We start from the raw sequence: 21,092 nt of genomic DNA on the forward strand, positions 1-21,092 counted from the left end.
CTGTTTTGCATGCATTAAAATGTAAATTGCAATAACTAAACACCTGTAAATTGCAATAACTAAACACCTGTAAATTGCAATAACTAAACATTTGTAAATTGCAATAACTAAACACTTGTCTGTGCATTGAACTCACCTGTTTCCCAGTAGACCACTAAAGAAATATATAAACACACAATTACACGCAACATTCAGGAATACACATAAAAATAATCAAGCAGGTTCTATGGCCGTATGGGGGTTAAATCTTTCTATAATTAGTTTGAATTAGGAGATCTAATATCCAATCATTCTAAATGACAGGGTTGATGTTAAAAGTTCAAATATTATGAGTGGATGGATGTAGGTCAAGGGAAATAAATGTGTTGATGTGGAAAAACAACCATTCAATCTAAAGTACACTGGGTCTTCTTATTCCTTCATGAGACAAAGTTTCTGTACATGCAGTTCAAATAACTTGATTTCATTTTACTCCGATACCTGTTTTTGACAGATACATTTTCTTAGTCTAATGCAATAACAACAGTCGTAAATGCATTCAGGTGACATAAATCTAATATATTTATCAGGAGTTCTCATTTCCTCAGTTAAGAGTTTGGATTTCTTTTTTAAGTTGGCAATTTGATTGATTAACTCCAAATTTCTGATTACTGATTTTCAGCTGAAAAAACTTCTAAAATATAAAGACTTTTTTTAAAACACCTCCAGGATGGAGGTTCACAAGTGTTTGCAATAGACAGAATTAAGCTCAACGTTCAATATAATGAGCTTTACCAGATAAGAGACATGTGCTCTAAGAATATCAAGTCCGATTTTATATGAAAGACAGTATTCATGGATAGAATGAAATGTAAAATACAAACAAGGAAATTCTTTTAAATGTCGGAACAAACTGCACTATACATACCAAAGATTTTGACCACAGGCCAAAAATATCTGCTACACATGTAAACAATTCCTCAGCTTCTGGCATGGGATTCTTCAACCATTGCGACCTATGTAAGTCTACATACTTAATCAGAAGTGGATAGAATGCATAGATATCTCTAACCAATGTACAGTAACCCTAAAATATAAGAACAATTTATGTTATCTGCATTAGGGTGTGTCTAAAAGTGTTTTTGGTAAGGATCAATTTAATTAATGCTCTCAAATTTTAAAAGTAATATAAAAGAAGCTTTTGCTTTTAACACTTTTATCATTTGGACATTTATACATTGTGCTTGTACAGCTTTCCATGTATTTAACCATCCTGCTTTCTCTGTACTTGCACATTTCTTTGAAGGCAAATCCAGAAAAGTGCATTGAAACACATTTGCTTCTGACTAATGCAGAAACTACGTGTTGATAATCCTTTTGCTTTTAGCAATGTTTTGTGATATGTGACAACCAGATGTAGGATCTCATTACTATGTCCCACTCATTAAATGTAACAAAACTCATTCTGATATGAGAAACTTTTGTTTAACACTACTAGATATTGGAATCTTCTAGCCAATCTAAATACATATTCTAATTCTGATGACTTCCTTCTATCTAGCTTTCTTTGATGTATTAAGCGAAAACAATATAAAGAAAAAGATATTTACAGTCTGAACTTCAGCTTCTAAATCAGCTACTTCATTAGATCCATGTTTAGAGGCTAACAACTTCTTGTCTTTTAGGTCCACAGCTTTACCATTCTCCCTCAATTTGATAGCAATGGGCAAGAAATGGTCTTTGATCATATCAGGTGTAGAACTGGCAATAATAGGCTGAGTACGAGCTGTGAAGAAAAGGAAAGTTTTATGTATACTTGAAACATATCAATATACATATATACCAAAAGAAAGAGGTTCACTTTCAAGGACCAACATTTTAAACCTAAATAGTTTCCCAAATACTTATTTCAAATACATTAAAAACTGAAAACTTAATTTGTAACATATTCATTTCATCTATCATATACCAATTCTGTAGGATTTTAGTGAGGATATCTACATAATTTGTAAGGAGATTTAAATTTTACATCACTGCTTTCCACAAAATGATATACTGTTGGAAATCTAAAAGTATTCCAATCAAGAAAACAAAATAAGGGTTGCTTTATGTCATGGAGAAGAGTAGAATTTATGAAATATTTATGGAAATCAATTCTCATGATTATGAAGAACTGTGAATATAAAACATCTCTATTTCTATATACCAACCATCAAAGGGAGATAAATTAAAACAAGATCAATCATATGCCATGTACACATACTTGCTATTCTGTTCATCCATGGTGCATCCAGTGTACCAATATTACTTAATATAAGTTTTAGTACATTCTTCAAAACTGTATTCATCAGTTCCTCTGTTACTGTGGAAGCTCTATTTGAACTGGAATATAAAATAAAAATAAAATTTTTACTTTCAATATAAATAAAATTAAAAATCTACCAAGACATGTGATATATTTATTTGGTCAAACATGATCTGAAAATAAAATCTGTATAAATAAGCATATCTAAAATTCACAATCTTAGAACAATATAAATGATAAGCATCATAAGAAATCTGTCAATTTGCTAAAAATACTTTGGCTGTCCTGTCAAATCTTTAAGGTACTGATTCTATATCAGAAACAATATAATGCTATGATAAATGAAACAAAGTTAGGGACTTATTTCCACTTACCCATCAGCCATCAGTTTTCCTTGGATAAGCCAGTAAGGGAGATAACTACACAACATGGGAAGTGTAACCTCTATCACATGGGGAGCCTCTTGATATTTGCCTCCAGATTCTGCTAGTTCTTCAATTTCTGTGATGATTTTCTCCAGTTCTGGGACACATTCTTTCAGCTGGTCCATAACCTCTGTTAAAGGAAATACATAAAAAGTTGAAAATCTAAGGTTATTATATAGTTATGAAAATTTATTAAATAACATTTAAAATTCGTATTTCTTGAATTAGAATGAAAATGTGAAGCCACAGCCATTTCCTGTCATATTCAATTTAAGTAAATTCATTATTTTAAGTTAAACTAACACTTCACTAACAGTTTACTAGAACTTCTAGTTTTCATAGATTGTGCATCTGTTTAAATTTGCTTTGTCCTTTTGAGAAAATCATTTGATATTTGGTTTGCTCATGAATTGCTTTAAAGGGGATCAGTTTTTATACATTTTAATAATAATGATGTTAAATTCAAACTCTTTTCTATTCACAAATAAATGCTGAGTTTTCTTTTTTCACAATGACCAGTTTACATTAATCCTACCTTGAGCCTCTAGAGAGTGCTCTGATATTTTGCCTTCTATTCCATACAGTATTGAGTTCCTGTTGTATTTGTTGTAGTTTGGCTCCAGGAAAGCAACAGGGAAACAGCTGGCAAAGGAACCCAGGCATTCTCCTAAGGCTGGTCTATGCCTTTGTATAAAATAAAGTAATATTGATTGATAGATTTTTGTTTGCTGTATGTCCAGTGGAAAATATTTCATACATATTCAGCACTTAATCTATAATAAGTATTACATTTAAAATGAACTTGTCAATACTAAATTTTAGTTTGTGTTGAAGTTTGTATTATTTTAACAATATCAAACATGATGTTTTGCTTTGTTTTGTAGAGAATTTATTAAAAAGCACCTTTAATACAAGATGAAAATATCAAACTGTCAAAGTGTTTTTAGAAAATAATGAAATAAAGTCAATTTAAGTAATAAACTAATTTCTAAACATGACAATTCAATCAGAATAAAACCAGTTTGCAAATATGTGTCTGTGCAAGATGAAGTTGATTTATCAAGTAGAACTAAATCAACATCTCTACACTAAAATCATATAAAACTAAAGGGGAGACAACACACTTCTATGTTTCTATGGAATAACAATGGCAAGTCAAGGATAACAGTAATCTAATTAACAGACATAACAATCAAAAATTATTTCTTATAGCACTATACTCTCTCCTAACACAACTTGAATACATGTTTAATTTCTCCCCAAAATAACTGTTGTTATTATTACAATAAATGTCCATAGCATATAATAAAAAACTTTGTTTTGACATGTGGGTTGGAACATTTAAAATTTAAAATTCCTATTATTTCACAATCAGTTGCACGTTCCAAATTTAAATTATTCAACATGTATTTTTCAGAAACTCTCTTAAGATCTTTGGGCAACTTTAAGGGCTTCAGATTTTAAAGCATACACATAGTGGGAAACAGCACTTAATCTATAATTTACTCCTTGCTACATTTGTCACAATTTCAACGCAAAATTCTTACATATGTTCAGCAATTTTCCTGCAAGTGGTCAAATACAACAATATTGTAATGAAATTTTAATGGAATACAAATTCTCTATGGGAAGTCAAGCACATATAGAGTAAAAGCAAATAAAAAAGTGATATTAAATAAATAGAAAACCATTTAAAAAAGGTTCAGTAAAAATCAACATAAACTGATCACTTATAAAAACATATTGGTTCACTCATATATAAATTCTACTGTAACATTTTGTATTTGAGTTTGTTTTTTTCGAAATTCACAGACTTTATGTATCATGGGAATTTTACAACAATTATATCAAATAAAAAAACATATTCTAAACAACATATTATTCTAATCTATTTATTCAGGAAAAAATTGCAAACTGACTTATCCAGATGAATTATCATTTTAGGCTTATTTTCTTCTCTTTTTACATCAGCTAGATTTGATCACATATTATTTTTCAACTAATTTTTGTTGAAAAAATAAATCTTCAAAATGCAGAATATTCAGGTTTCTGAAAACTTGCCATTATCATTTCATTGTAAAGTAATATAATTGTCATAAATATGATAAACATTGAAAGAAAGCAGAAAAATGTCTTTGAAGTAAACTAAGAATGAATTAGAAAAGAGGATGATTTAATATTCATCCCCCCTCAATAATACAACTATAAAGAAAAGTTTAAATGTGAAATTGAAGGCAATTCAGGTCTCTTTACACCAAATCTATAGAATTTTTTGATAGGTCTAAACAATGAAAGTACTGTTGTCTTTTATAAAGGAATTTTCATTAAACTAGATAGATTTAAATAGTATTAAAGTTTGCAGCTTTCAGTAAAAAAAAGTATACCGGCCATAAGAGCTACTTAAATTTTTAGACACTTATAATCTTAAATGTTATTTTTGGGATTTGAAAATGAAATCCTCTTCATTCTTATAACAGTAAAATGTGACTTATAGAGGCATTTTATCACATACTTTTTAAAAGCAAAAGAAATAAACATAAACATCCTATCTAAATAGTTCTAAAAAGTGTTTTGTTTTTTTTAGAAATTCTTAATTCTCTTAATGATTTTGAACTATTATAATAGATTTTCCTTTTCTTCACAAAGACCCTAAAATTGTCTTAATTTATGACTACATGCACAAAATTAAGGAAGATTGTACAGTTTTAGTGATGGTGTTTTAAAAAACAAGAGTTAAAACAAGAAATAACAAAATAACTGTAAATAACTGTAAATAACTGTAGGTGCAACAAAGCTTCACACCATGCTGTACCTTGACAATTCTGATAAAATGGTTTCCCTACATCAAATAAAATACAATTATTACTATCTAATTACTAACAGCATCTTCTTTCTCTTATTGAAATCATTAATAAGCATTATGATAACAAGATGACATAAGCTGTATTTGGCAAAACCTTTCTGAATTTCAAATCCTCAATGCTGTTTAAGTTTTATTTCATTTGGCCTATTCCTTGTTTGTTAGTCTTGGGTCACTGATGAGTCTTTTGATGTACACAAATTTTTGCCTGCTATTGTTGACAAGTTTATTGCTTACGAAATACATTGTTTTATTTGCTACATGTGTGAAAACCTGACATGAGATAAATATAACATTCAAACTACTGGCAAGGTGTCAATCATTGAGTTGCGTTTTGTCATGTTATGTTCGTTCCCATTAAAATTACAGCTCAAAATCATATAATACAATGGATGAAATGTTGATTAACCCAAAAGTACTCATATCTACATCACCTCATTGAATACATTATTTCTATTTTAAATAAGATAATCAATCTTTAAATAGCCAACTGTAATGATAAAAATATTAAAGACTTATAATTCAAAATCTGTACCCTACCTTTCCACAACAGATGAATTAGTTGTTCCAAGGGAATACAGGGAAATCAGTATTCTATAGGCAGACAGTTGTATATCTCCAGCTAAAAAGAAAATAAAGATGGTGCTGTAATTATGTACGATTAATAATATTTTTAATGTACCAGTATATTGGTATAGCATATTTTATAACACACCTTTGATGAATTCTCAGTTTATCAAGCTTGTAGCTGTTTTGTAAAAACTAACATTCCAACTACCAGTAAGTAAAGTTGACCTTGGACAGTTGCAGTTATTTCTTTTTTAACCCTTATCAATATATTATTTCCCAATCAGTCATATCCAAAAAATGTTAAAAGGGGGAGGGAATAATTCCAGAAATCAAAGTATATTTAAGATAATTACTATTAAAAACTTCCATAAACTGAAATGTAAGGCAAAGCCATTAGGACATAATCTGTATCAAGAAATATAAATCCTAATACTTAATAGACAAAGATTATATAACATAATGAACAGAAATCCTACTTAATAAGTCTGGTCCAAAGTGATGTCGTCCTAGGTGATCAAACATGGAAGACAATACAGGAAGTAACACCATATGTACATAGTCCAGACTAGTGGCTCCTCTAGTGATTGTTCCCTTCACGTGACTGAAGCGTCCTTTCATTAGGTTCTCGACAACCTGTGCCAGATCATCAGCAGCATTGTTGAAGAAAGGCATCAGAGAGGATCTAACCATTTCTGGACTGTTCTTTACAACCGATCTGTAAAAACATATTTTTATCAAGTTAGCAATCATATATTCTATTGTCACATTTTTGTAAATTGAATTAGCTATTTGAACCATAATCAAATTCAAAATTTTTGAAAAAAGAGAAATCATGGTCCAGATGAAAGGAATACTTAGTTGTATTTGCATTACACAAAGAGTGTATCTTTTAATGTTTGTGAAAGCATGAATTCTACTTTACTATTTGAACAATCTCAGCTTCTCTGATGGAACTGAAGAAATCTGTTTTATCTTAGTAATACTGTTTTTAATGAATTACAATTATACGAAAAGCAAATAATCACCAGTTTTAATTTCTTATCCTACAAATAATTTGCAGTTTTAATAAGTGGAATCTTGGTAATTTTATTCAGATGTGAATTTAATTAAATAAAATTGAATACATCAATTGTATCTGATACTACCTTGCATCCACAGCTTGAATAAGTACTTGTAAACATCTGACAGATATACACACATCATGTCCAAAGGCATTGATTCTTCCTCTAAGTGTTCCAGCCAATTTACAAAACAAACTGAAAATAAATAGAATTTACCATAAGATACATTTATATCTGCAAATATGAGTTGATGTGTGGTAAAAGTCAATGAGACAGCAACCCATCACACTAAAACTCCATAAGACTCATAGAGGTCAAGGTACTGTTTCAATAGTAGAGAGGTGATCACTGTCAAGCTCTAAATCCCACACCGTCTAAAACAGTTGTGCATAAATAATAACAGACGTTTGAAATTTTCTAATCACATGGAAATAACACAAAGCAGATGTATAAACACATTTTCATTCTTCTAAGAAAAAAGTCCATTAATTCAACTTTAAATAAGGACAAAAACTGCAATTCTTAGGAAATCAGCATATAACAGACATATAAATATACATGGTGATATACATATGATTACTGTAAATTCAGAAATTATTGCGTGCACTTATTATTGTGATTTTTTCATTTTACACTTGAATGCGATTTTAATTTTTACGATTTTGAGAAAAGTCATGCTTAATTCAGTTAAAATATTACAAAATGCGAGTTTTAATTATTGCGTTTACAACTCAGTCGCATTATTCGCAATAATAAAAACCTCGCAATAATTTCTGAATTTACAGTATACATTCTACATACTTAGCAGTCATTTCTTTTTCTTTTACAGATGCCAAAGCACTACCTCCTGATGATGTACTGGTGCCAATAAAATAGTCCCTATGAGCAGCAAAGTATTTCTCCACAAATGGTAGTACAACCTATAACGCAAAAAAATATTTAATTATCAAGGACTTCTTATTAGAAAAAAGACATATTACAATTCTGTCTTTTAATAGTATAAAATGTACATTGTTTTAAAAGTTAATTGTAATTTAAATGAAGCTTCTTGCAATGTCATTGAAATGTAATCAAGTACTTTTAAAAGTATTTGTCTACATGTATGCATGAAACAAGTGTCTTTTTCAAGTTTCAAACAACTTCCATGTATAATAATAAAAGAAATGGTTTTCAAAATATTTATGACATGTTGCAGAAAAAGAGAAATCTTACTTTTCCAAAGAATTTGACATCTTCAGTCGCAGTTGAGTAACTCTCCCTTCTACTGAACCTTGAACTGGGTCTTGTCTGTGTAATGTTGGTTGATGCATTGTCAAAATACTGTAGTAGCTTTTCCAACAAGCTGTAAGCAAATCTCTTCTCTGTGGCTGACACGTTGACCTCGCTCTCATTCTTAGCACCTTTGTCTCTCCTGGAATCAGAAGCTCTACTGGTGTGTCTCTCTATTGAAGTGTCGTGGCTAGGTACACCAAAAGGTTCACACAAAGAAGGAATGTGTAAAGGAAGATGGACAGAAGTGCAAAAGAGGGGAAAAAGAAAATAAAACAACATAAGTATACAACAATAAATTACATAATAGTAAATAAATGAATTTTGTTGTCATACATGTATATGATTTTAGTTTTGATGGAAAATGTTTTTCATTGTTTTTTTTTTTATTATATTAATTTCAGCCACTATTTGTCTCCCCCAACAAAATTCATGTCTGAGTAAAATGTACAGGTTTTGTTATATTCTTTATTGAAAATAATTCCTGCTTTGATTTTTTTTTTTTATAGTTTTATAACTATAATGACCAGTTTCCTTACAAATGCTTATTACGATTTCTGGATTGTAATATTGTACTTCTTAATATTAATCATATCAGAATGAATATTTTGTAGGATTTTCCAGAAGAACTTTTTTACCCACCAGAATTTTCCTATATATATTTTTTTTTAATTGTGAAAATTTACAAATGCCACTGTACATTGAACAAAAAATTATACATCAGACCACGTGCATCAGACACACATGTAACCTATTCTTGACAACAGATACATACACTATAGAATGACACCTAAGACATCAATAATGCTTGTACATTCAAAACACTAACAAAGAAAAGAAATTGTACAAAAGAAAGAGTAATTCAAATTTTCTCAAATTATAAGAGCTATTATATATGTCTACTTTTCTCACAGAAATTAAAATAAACACCAAATATTACACAGAAAACAATTATAATGCATGACAAGAAAAGAAGACACATTTAAAAAGTTGGGAGTTTGAAATGAATGAACAGAATTGTAGATATTTACATTTTACAGCACAAACCACAGATGTGTTAACCAATTTTTCTACATGTGATCAATTCTATTTTAATTCATCAAGCATAATGTCACTTGAAATATTCTGTTTGAACATTGGAATATTCATGTAAGCACCGATCAACATTTAGATAGCTCTTTATAAATAACATTAAAAAATGAACTGCTGAGTAGCAGAGAAATATGGTTAACACATGTGTTATTTCAACTGTAAAACAGATGTGCTCCTACAAAGACCAGGGCTAAAGAAAGGTATTTTTACTTGCCAGTAAATTCCAATATGAATTGTGCAAATCAAACATATTGTTAATTTACTTGAGTTTCAAAGTAAATTTAAAAAAAATATATCAATTTTTTTATTCGGCAAAGCCATTTTCTAACCATTGTCAGAATTTTACCTCAATAAATACACAAATGTCAAAATTTAAAATAAAATGTTCCTATTACATGACCTATCATATATGCATCAATATTTACCAAGGAAATAATATCGATGAAACTTTGAGAGAATATGAAAATTCAGAAATAATTTCTATTGATCCTCATATTCAAAGGATTAATTGACCAATTTTGTGAATATCAAAAATAGTTCTGAAAAAAATAAATAAAAAATTGAAGATATCATTAGAGACAAAACTCATTTCAATTGTCATTGATTTTGTCATAATAATAAACGAACTGTTCACAAAACTTTTTTGGGGAAATACTAAGGATGTTCTACCTCAGAGCTGTATTTTGCAAAACCTTTTTGAATGTTTGGCTGCAATTACTCTTCAACTTCATACTTTATTTGGTTTTTTTTAACTTTGTTTATTTCCAGTGTCACAGATGAATCTTTTGGAGACATAACAAGTGTTTGGCGTACATTATTATAACCAGGTATTTTAATGTGTTTTTTTTTTTTCAGATGACAACTAGGGGTGTCAAGCATTGCTGGATTTTCTGTTTTACTAATAATGACTACACTAACCTTGATATTCTAAAACCTTGGAACTGTAGGAACTTGAGAAGCTCTGTAGCATGATCTCTATACTTCTTCTTCTCTTTGTCAGTCAGTGTGTCGTAAGGAACAGTCAGAGGATGAACACCACCACCTACAACATAAATGCAATAATTTCCTTTCATTTACAATTGACTACCTTTGACCACTCAGGAATAAGGCAGATGTAACATGAAATGCATGATAGTTTTCCAACTGTTTATTAAACAGCAATCCATCAATAAATCAGAATATGCTTATTATGGCATGGGCTTTGCTCATTTCTGAAGGCTGTACAGTGACCTATAGTTGTTAATTTCTTGTAGAGAATTGTCTCATTGACAATCATGCCACATCTTCTTTTATATACTTACTCTTCTGGAGTATGTAATCTTCTATACTTTTAATTTGTCCCATTTATTAATCATGATTTAGACTTTTGATTACCTTTAAAACAAAGTTGGTCAGAACCATATCCTGCAGATTTTAGCAATCATAAAATCAATGTGGAAATGTGTGAATTTATAGAACAAATTATTGATATAATATCTCAGAATATCCTTATATTTATAGTAGCTACTTACCAAGTTCCTCAAGCTCCACCCTTTTCTTAAAGGCCCACATATCATGTGAATCATTGGACAATTTCTCTATCATATTCTGTCAAAAAAATTGTAAAAAATATATGTTAACAGCAAAACAAAATCCTCATCAGGATCACTCAAAGCTAAATAATTGATAATATAAAAGGGTAAATGTATGCATTTCTGTTTGCAGTTGCATATAGTTTAGAGCAATATACCAATTTCTTGTGAGCTTAAATTTCGGAGATTCGAAATTCAGTAAACTAACCAAATTTAGAAAGAAGAATGAGGTATTTTTAAAATATGTTGTCCCCTATCTCAACTTTCAGAATTGTTCTTAACAATACTCAACTGATTCAATTTCCTAATGCTGCTAATCATTGAACCATAGCAAAATGCTTGAATGACCCATTGAAAGAACAATGAATTAATATGGTTTTGGCTGAATAATAAATGAAGAGGGATATCTAAGTTCCCTTTTTTCTAATACAATTAAACGTTAACCTGTTATTTTACAGTAATACATTTGTAAATTTGCAATAAATTCTACCTGAATATCTCTGGTCAAAGTCATGTTACGAAGGTCAAATGGTTTAGGACTGTATCCATGGCTTGCCTAAAAAAAATATGTATTAATTTTTTGATAGTAAAAATGATTCAACACAAATTTTTATCCTTTTAAATTAAAGTAAAATACACAAAACTTAGGTTTTTAAACTTAAGTCTGTTGACAGTTTTATAATTTTCCCTGCTTGATTTATATTTGCTCAGAGTTTGTTTTTAAGAGTTACAATATATGTTTATGTTAAATATCAAAATTGTAAGCACTGACTTTTAAAAGATTGAAGATTCTAAACTAATAAAAAAATCAACAAGATATATTTTTTTTTAATGTGGGGCAAAAGTTATCAATGCCTTCGTTTATATATAATGCTTATTTAAATAAATAGGAATACAAATTTTGATTCACATAAAAATATTATTTCAACAAACTTTTCTCATCAGAATTAAACTTAATTAACAGATGCTCTATATTTTGACGCATTACCCCATCTTTGGACATCCTTCTCCTCATACTGTCTCTGTTGGCAGCTTGTCTTTGTTGGTCCTGCTCTAAAGCCCATCCCCAGTATAGCATTGATCTTACACTCTCCTTAGCAGGATGTATATACTTGTTTTTGGACTGAAAAAATAAAGCAAAGAAATTCAACATAAGAAAGGAATCAATATCCTTTTGAAAACTAACCTCCATAACAGTAGATTTATTTTGCATGCATATTTAACTACATGTATAACAATTTTTTGTATTAATTTTCCAAAACTCTTCTGATTTTTTTTTTTATTTACTTCCTTAATATTCACATTCTATATCATAAGCCATACAGTATTTCTCAGGTTAAACCTCAGGTTATCCTCATAGAATGCCCCTCATTCGTTACATGCATGTATGGATAATGGACTATTTTGAACTGCAATGGACAAATATCTGCATACCTTTTCATCCAGAAGATGGTATGGTTTTAACAGAGGATGTGTCATTCTATCTTCATCATACATTGTTCCAAAGAGCCAGCCACTATCCATCTGTAAATGGAAAGCATGATTTTAGACTCAATTCTAACAGAGATAATATCATCATTGATATCTTGTGTTTGCAAAATCATCCAGAAACATTGATACTAAAGATTTTATACAAAACAGAACAAAAATACTATAGTACATGTATTTCATATTTCAAATCAATCAAATAAAAGGGAAAATACATATATTATGCAATTAGGGGTTGTTTGTTGTCTCATTGGCACTCATACCACATCTACTTATATCTATTGCTTAAACTTGTTGATATTTAATCACTAAACAGATAGAACTGGTTCTCAAACAGATAAGTTTTTGCCCGAAAACCAAGACTTCTTTATCAACTTACCTTTTTGATAGCCCAAACATCATGGTAATGCTCAGCAAATTTGCCTATAGCCTGATCTAAGAACTGATTGATAGAGATACCCCTTGTGTCTAAAGGCTGAGGATTATAGGTTCCATCCAAATTAGACCCAACATCTATTGGTCTCATGTCATCTTGCTTGGTTAGAGAGTAGTCAGGTGACAAGGCACAGCCAATGGCTGACAGACATGGTAAAGCCTTCGAAAATAATTCTGGGTCATATTCCTGAAAAACATATGGTCAGAATAATTCAACTGAAATACAACTCATAATTTCTATGGAGAAGAAAAACTGAGTGTCTAATAAATGCAGCAAACTATGGTGTATAAATCAGGCTTATTTTTGTAAAGAATCTGAAAAAATATGATCTAAATATGAATTTCATTTTTGTAGTAGAAAAAACTTACCATCGTTAGGTTGAAAACAAATTTTTAAAAAATGTGACTTAATATCAATTTCAATTTACCAATTTTAAGAAGGTTAACATTAAAATTGTTTACCCTGTGTGACAGTGAATCAAATATTCCAGTAAACAATATCATTGTGAGCCTTTTCTCCTCGTCTGTAGCTGATCCATAGGATCCCCATGATCCACCAGAACTATAGTACGATCCACATCTCTTGTAGTAAGCTGTCAACACTCGTAGTGGTACAACAGAATTCTCATTCAGATGAGGAACATCCACTGTAAGTTTCCTCAACAATCCTGTCATCATGGATGGTCTCAATTGACTACAAGATAAAAGTCATCAATTAAAAGTACAAAATTACAAAATACAATTAAAAAAAAGTGTTCCAATGATGCAAATTCTTTATCTGCCAACAGGCAATACCTCTTGAATCTGTGTCGAACATCAAAAATCTTCTAAGTCCTTGCTAATGTATACCTTTGATATAAACTCCTTAAAAATCTGACAAGAATTTTAGGCTTAGACCCCTTACAATGTAATTTCCTATAGAATTAACCTTTCGCAGGACAATGAATACTGTAAAAATAAATGGTAGGAGCTGTTTAAATGATTAACAATAGTAGGACAAGTATTTTAAGAATTTTCCTCATTTTATTTTCTTCTCCAGAATATAATAAATTGAATCTTTTGTAATGAATTTAACAAAAGTACATACCATAAATTCAAACATTCTGAACCTAAAATTATTCACTCAATTGTGTCAGTTTAGATCCTACAGACATAATAAGAACTTACTTTGTAAATGAGACGAGGAAGTCTGAGACAGCCTCTCTTTGACCTTTAGTCAGAGATCTACACTTTGACAGTCTGTACACAGTGTTCAGTGTAGAGTCCAATAGGGTTGAAGCATGGTCAGCATTCTCAAAGAAGTGACTATGTCTGGTCAACAGTGGTAAAACAGAACCTCCAATGTAACGATTCAGAGCTAAGGCAAAATCACTTTCAGATGCTGAGGCCTACAAAGTTTAAAATACATCATGTACACTGGTATAACATGGACGAGGAATCTCAAGACCTTTAACTCTCAACTATTTCCCAAAGTTTTTAGCATAAACCCAATACTCATTCAAAAGGGATACAAAAAAAAATGAATTGATAAGATTTTTTTAATTATAAAAATTATAAAAATATACACTTAGTACACTTTAGAAGATGATTCTTGAAAAAAATCTATTCCACTAATTAATGAACATACCAAGGACAGAAATGACAGGTTTTGAATCAAAATGTGAAAGTGATACATGTATATGCATTAAAACGTGAAAAATGTATATGTTAAAATGCTGACACAAAAGTATACCACAAAATATGAATTTAAGGACATTTGCATCCTGAGTAAAATAAAATTAGAGCATTAGAATTTCATGCTGATTTGTTGACTAATTATTTCCGTATGAATAAAATGCAAAACAACTGGTCAATTAATTGAAAAAGATTGATTGAGGTAAAAGGTAAATCAGACTCCCATGCAATTTGGGTTTCTAATTGCCACTGACTTTTAAAATAAACCTCTAACACATGTAATTACAATTATAATACATCTTTGTATTACCAATTGTGTTATTATTACAGGTAAGAAGGAATGTATGAAGGAAAACAATGTGAATGGTAAATGGTCATTGTAATGTACAATTGTATGTCAGTTCAGTTCAAATGGGTTAAAATGTAAAAGTACTTTTATTTGTAGTGTACCATTTTGTAATAACATACATTTCCATTGTTTTGCTATGAGAAATGTTTGAAACCCAGAATTCAAAAATCAATGCACAAATGAACCCACCAAAAACATGTTTAAAGATATAGGAACTGTGCATATATCTGCCATTACAAGAAATAAACACATTTTTGCAAAATGTCTTTTCATTGGGTCAGTTATATCCTGGAACTTGAAATTGGTTCATTGTAAACCACAAATAAAGTACTTTTACTTTAATCAAATCACTTGTGATATCAGCAACCACTCAAATTTGGTTTAAATAATGTTGTAAAGAAGATTTGTAGCCTTTGCAAAAACAAAGAATAAATCTAGCATAAAGCATATAAATAAAATTGTTTCACCACAAATTTGATAATTATTTGAAAAATTCTGGAAAAAAATTAACTGACATAACCAATTTAAGATAATTGGTTAAAACACCAATGGTTTCTGCAGTTAAGTAAACATTTCAAAGAATATCCTAATATGAATAGAAGAATTTGTGAAGATGGTTGCTGTACAAGTTCTAATTATAAAACTTACTTGATCTGGAGGTTAACTTAAAAGGATCAAAGGATCACTCGGCCTCAGGCTTAGAAAATAAAGACTACCTACTTTACTTACTGTGTCCAGAGTAGTAGCTGCCCTCAGGTCAGGGAGAATACCCTCTTCTAGAATCCTGAAGAAAGTTTCTTGGTCAGGGAGACCATAAACTCTCTCCAGGAATAACATAATAGAGGATTTGTGGACTGGGTTTAGACCTGGGGGCATGTCTGACTCTGGAGCGCCACCTTCATCTCCTTCCTGGCTTTCAGCTGAAAAAAAATAGTAACCAGGATATTAAAAAGATATATCCTTACTAAGAAGAAAAACATATTAAAAGCTAATATTATTCAATCCCTAGAGCATCACAAGATAAAGATTGCTTTCTGTTGTGTTATTTGTAAATATTAGAATTTGCAGTTATCAGCCATACTAAAAAAAAAAAGAATACTCACCAACATGTCTTTCTTTTACTTGACTATATGATATACAGTGTAACACTGTACTATCTTTTACTTATACATTCTGAATTTCTTTAAAATCAATTTTGAAAGAGACATCTAACATACTGTGACGTACTTTTTTCATGAGTTTACATATATTTGTATATGCCCTAACAATCAAATGCTAGATAAGTGATAACTTAAATAGCAAGAACGTTTAGTTCTCAAAATTGTTTATGATTACAAAAATATGATAAAATTTTTGCTCCATCAAATCAAATTCTACTATTGAGAATACACAACACATACTATCAGCAGACATAGAAGGCCCAGCTGGCAGGATGAAGCTCAATCCTAGAACTTTTTCTAAGTCTTCCATAGACACCAAACTTCTCAGTATAGCTCTAGCTCTGATGGAGTCACTTCGGCCAGATTTAATGGTCTCTGCATCAGGGGCACATCTTCCTAGAAGGTCCACAAGCCCAGCATAAAAGTTCATGATGGCCCCTCCCATGTCTATATAGTCCTCATCATCTTCTGGGGGTAATGTGTTGAAATCATATTTACTGAAAAATAAATGTATTGATTATTGCAGGCTGTATGTCAAATCTCAAATATTGTAAGCTTATTTGGGACAAAAATCAATAAATTTGCCTGAAAAGTCAACACTCTGCAAAGTTTGACAGCCACTTGAAAATATAGATATGCTTTGCAACAGCATTCCAAGAGATACCTTAACAAGGATTTCTCAAATGCTGAGGGTACCTTTTCCCAAAATGCATTGTAAGACTAACTCAAATACTGTATAAGGAAGATGTGCAAAATAAATGTGCTTTGTTTTGTCTGCTATTGCAAACTTTCCAATTTCAATTTTATTCTCTCGTGTGCAAATAAATACCTAAGAAATATGTTATTTTTAGGATTTTTTTCAAAAAAAATCTGGAAAAATTATATTATATACCTTTGGTACAAGATTCTACCATCAGAGTCATCATCCATCATGGCTGACAGGAAGTGAGCAGAGTTACCATCCCTTGCTGTAATTATCTGTTGGGACATTTTAATTCCATCTTTAACTGCTTTGAAAAGACCACCACCCTCACCTCTCAAGGCTGGGCCCAAACATTCTGGTCTACGAATCAGAAGTCTGACAACAAGGTTGGCATTTTCTTCCACACTTTCACCTGTTATTAAAAAACAATTATGACAATATTTTCTTTTTAAAGACATAGACTGATGATATTCTTATTCCTTTTTGGTCAATGACATGGCCTTTTACATTATTTTCATTGATCATTCTTTTTCTACTGGCAATGTCACAAAATGTAAGTTTCTTCTTAAAAAGACGTTCCAAATAGAAGAAATAGTCTGTTATATCATTGTAACAGTATTTGTTCCTAACTGAATAAAGGATATAGAATAGTTGTCCCATTAAAAACAGATATTATGGCAATGTTTGTAAACGTTTCTAGGGCAACATCTGTTATGATTATCCAATCAATTGTTTATCTTATAAATTTACAAATTTAGTGTCAACCAATAACTTACTAATGGTATCATTTCAACTTTAAACCTACCATTGACCCATACACAGAATCTAAGGAAATCCAGGAATCTCTCTCCTTCAACTGGATCCCAACCAATATCAGGGTAGCCTTTCTCCAACAGCTCAGCATTGCTTTGGACCCCACATCTAGACAAATACATTGCTATCCTCTCTAAGTTTGTCTCCCTAAGGGCCAGGGCAAGTTCATTATTGTCCATTAATGAAGAGTAGGCTACATCCAAAGGACATGATCCTCTTAGTGAGGGACGAGCTGAAAACAGTTTGATTTTATAACAATTTGTGCTTGATATAAGACATTAAGTTCTATCCAAACTTAACAGATCATCCTAGGAAGAAACATCGAAATTACTTCTATGCATTGATGTCTTTAAAATTTGAAAGGTCCGTAAATTATCATTTTGGCAAGAGAATTGTCAAACTTTTATATAACATGATTCAATGAATGATTCTATTTACTCATTATCAAGGGTAACAAATTCATTTTGCTTCATGCAAGGAATAAAACTGTTTCTGTTTTTATGAAGTGTGTAAAGATATTCACCCAGTAACATGCTGCTGTTTTCCAGTAAATAGCTGAGGTGTTCAAACATGGCTCTCTGATTCTGCCGACTTGTACGACAGAAATAACACAAGAATCTGCAGCACATTACTACCATTTCTGCAGCTGCATCCTATAATAAAATTCGTCTTTTAATTAGTTTTTAAGTTAAACTTATTATTCCGAATCACTCTGTTATAGTCATAATAGATTTTCATTCATTCTTTAACAGATAAACCTACATAATTGTTAGAAAAAAAATCTCTTAATATATATCATGCATGTCCCAATCATCACTGTATTTGTAATTTTCACTTGGAGTTATTTTAATTTATACATGACATTTCTGATGTATAGGAAATTTATCCACAATTTAAGAAAGAATTGATAATTTTATTAGATAACCTTATAAATTATTGAAATTGAATTTGAAACCGTTGTTTTACATGTGATAAAGTTAATATTTCCTATAAGATTTTTTGGACATTTGAACTTTATTTTCTACTGTGAAAATTAGTGACTGTTATAAATATCATCTGTTTCAGTAACACAGATCTCGTTCAACTTATGTTATCTTACAAAATAATTGAATGCAGATGGATATCAAAATAAAAAGAGAAAGGTCATCCTTAAGTTTCAATAGTAAAAAGTTTAATTAAAGAATTGAAACGAAATTTCAGCAATTTTTCATAACTCTGGAATGGTAAGTGTCGTTCTGATTCCAAAGTTTTAATTTTCAACCACAAATTATTTTTTTTCAATTGCTGTCTTATAAAATTTATAAAATTCGTAACAACAAACCATCTTTTTGGAATGATGCAGTCCTTTGCATAGGTATGACATTCACACCCTGATATTAGTATTATCCATCGATTCATAACATTCTAATCACTAATTTACATGACTGGGATGTGCTAGTAAACAACATGCATGACAGTCTGATAATGAAATTGTGTTGAAATCAGCCTTTTTTTTTAAAACATATAGTATACTTTTTTTTCATTCTAACACTTAAAACTGAAAACTTTGAAAAAGAACTTTTCTTCTCCAGCCATAGCAATAATTTTCAAATAAGAATAAAAGAAATTCAAAATAAGAAAATATAAAACAGATTTTACAGTAAAAACTAAAACTGGGCAACGAATAAAAATTAAAAACATCAACAGGAATGTGTTTACGAATAACTTTTAAGTAGTAGTCCAATTGAGAATCAAGCAGATTAAAATTATATGATAAATCTGGAGAAGAGGCTCTTGTTATCTATTTTCCCACATTTTTTCAAGTTATTCATTACAAATCATTTAGTTGTCTCCCTTTGAACAATTTTTTACAGAGCATTCTATATAAATCAATGAACACAGCACAAATAAAAAATACTGTATTTCTATTTTTTCCTTCATATCCAAAACAAAATAATTGTTTAAGGGATTTTTAACCTTTAACCTTTTGTTCTTAAACATCTGCTTGATTCTTAGATGGAAAGGTACTTAAACTTACCCAGGTTTTCTTCAGTTCCTTAATTGTAAGCTTCAGTGCAAAGAAAATAAAAGTAATTTCCTGTGCTTATTTGCTTTAAGCTAAGGCTGGATGTAAAAGCTTGTGTTTATTGACGGTTATTACTTTAAAAAAATCTTAAAACATTTGACATGTTCTCTGTAAATTCTAAGAACTTATACTAACGTTTGCTATAACCCACTGTTTTATCATTACTTATTGTATGAAAAATTGACATTTTTGTTCATAGCAGAAAGTAAATAACTTGAATTGGGTTGAAATTATATTTTCATTACAATGGCCTCCTTTATACTAACAACCTATCACTAGAAAACCAGCTTTTACCAGTTGCTCAGTTTAAAAAGTTGAAATCAAACTTGAAAATATTATTTTGCCCATTGGTTTAGTTAATTGTATTGTATAAGCATAGTAATATCATCAGCTCCTAATTGTTAATAATTCAACAAAATTTGAATGCCACAGAAATTAAATATTTGACAGTATGTCCCTTTCATATAAATTATAATAATCCCTGTTATAATTTCCTCAAATGTTTTAAGATTTTTTTACACTTTCACTGCACTATATTATATTACCAATGCTTTTTCTAGTTGTGTTAGTAAAATAATGATATTTTAGTATTGTATATATGTTCATGCATTTGGTGCATAGTTTATAAATTCTGAACTAACTACAAAAAGATTAATTAGTGTATATGCTTTAGCTTAGAGAATTTCTCAGCTTGTTCTCATATTATATTTATCTAATAAAATGCAGGCATGCAGAAAACTATACAAGTTTAATATACATTGTTTTGCAACTTAATTCCTTCTTTATCTCAAATGTAAATAGAACATTCAAAGCATTTTTATCATTTAATTTAATTTGGTTTCTGAATTTAGTTGATTAAACTAATATTTCTGTCTTTTTTTTAAATATATAGTTGATGCACATCTGATTTTTTTTTTAAAAGAAGAAGTTCTTATATGATTTTTAGTTTAACTTTTTCATTTCAAAAATAATTCAACATGTTTTCAAAAAAAATTGTTTGAAATTTATCTAAACATTGATCAAATACTGAATTGGTCAGGTTGCAATATTTATGGTTTGTAATTCAAAAGGCAATAAAAATGGTTATGGTATTTGATATACTTAAGGGGTGCCCTATTGAATACCATTATGAAAAGGTGTTATCTACTATTTTCTACTAAAAGGCAAAATTAAAATAAAAAAATCTATTTGATATGATTTCCGTAGTCACAACAAATGTTTCTAAAAAAAAAACCAACACCAGCAAATTTAAAATGTTGGATAGCCAAAAAAA

At 30.0% G+C, this 21,092-nt stretch overlaps 1 protein-coding gene across 1 annotated transcript in view; it reads right to left on the reverse strand.

Annotated features, from left to right (window-relative positions):
• The window catches only part of LOC134710263 (ryanodine receptor-like), a 126,722-nt gene that overhangs the window by 43,914 nt on the left and 61,716 nt on the right, over window positions 1–21,092 (reverse strand). Inside the window, exons 53-76 of the mRNA XM_063570543.1 lie at window positions 18,278–18,407; window positions 17,747–17,986; window positions 17,131–17,353; window positions 16,479–16,735; window positions 15,799–15,998; window positions 14,223–14,443; window positions 13,518–13,749; window positions 13,000–13,242; window positions 12,567–12,656; window positions 12,121–12,255; window positions 11,623–11,688; window positions 11,073–11,148; window positions 10,480–10,603; window positions 8,413–8,659; window positions 8,002–8,120; window positions 7,285–7,395; window positions 6,616–6,854; window positions 6,110–6,191; window positions 5,522–5,548; window positions 3,245–3,393; window positions 2,659–2,839; window positions 2,243–2,361; window positions 1,590–1,765; window positions 908–1,066 (exon numbers count right to left, since the gene is read on the reverse strand). Coding sequence (XP_063426613.1) covers window positions 908–1,066; window positions 1,590–1,765; window positions 2,243–2,361; window positions 2,659–2,839; window positions 3,245–3,393; window positions 5,522–5,548; window positions 6,110–6,191; window positions 6,616–6,854; window positions 7,285–7,395; window positions 8,002–8,120; window positions 8,413–8,659; window positions 10,480–10,603; window positions 11,073–11,148; window positions 11,623–11,688; window positions 12,121–12,255; window positions 12,567–12,656; window positions 13,000–13,242; window positions 13,518–13,749; window positions 14,223–14,443; window positions 15,799–15,998; window positions 16,479–16,735; window positions 17,131–17,353; window positions 17,747–17,986; window positions 18,278–18,407 — 3,846 coding nt within the window. The remainder of the gene's footprint in view (window positions 1–907; window positions 1,067–1,589; window positions 1,766–2,242; window positions 2,362–2,658; window positions 2,840–3,244; window positions 3,394–5,521; window positions 5,549–6,109; window positions 6,192–6,615; window positions 6,855–7,284; window positions 7,396–8,001; window positions 8,121–8,412; window positions 8,660–10,479; window positions 10,604–11,072; window positions 11,149–11,622; window positions 11,689–12,120; window positions 12,256–12,566; window positions 12,657–12,999; window positions 13,243–13,517; window positions 13,750–14,222; window positions 14,444–15,798; window positions 15,999–16,478; window positions 16,736–17,130; window positions 17,354–17,746; window positions 17,987–18,277; window positions 18,408–21,092) is intronic.

Source organism: Mytilus trossulus, chromosome 3 (genome assembly GCF_036588685.1).
Source record: "Mytilus trossulus isolate FHL-02 chromosome 3, PNRI_Mtr1.1.1.hap1, whole genome shotgun sequence".
Taxonomy (NCBI): domain Eukaryota; kingdom Metazoa; phylum Mollusca; class Bivalvia; order Mytilida; family Mytilidae; genus Mytilus; species Mytilus trossulus.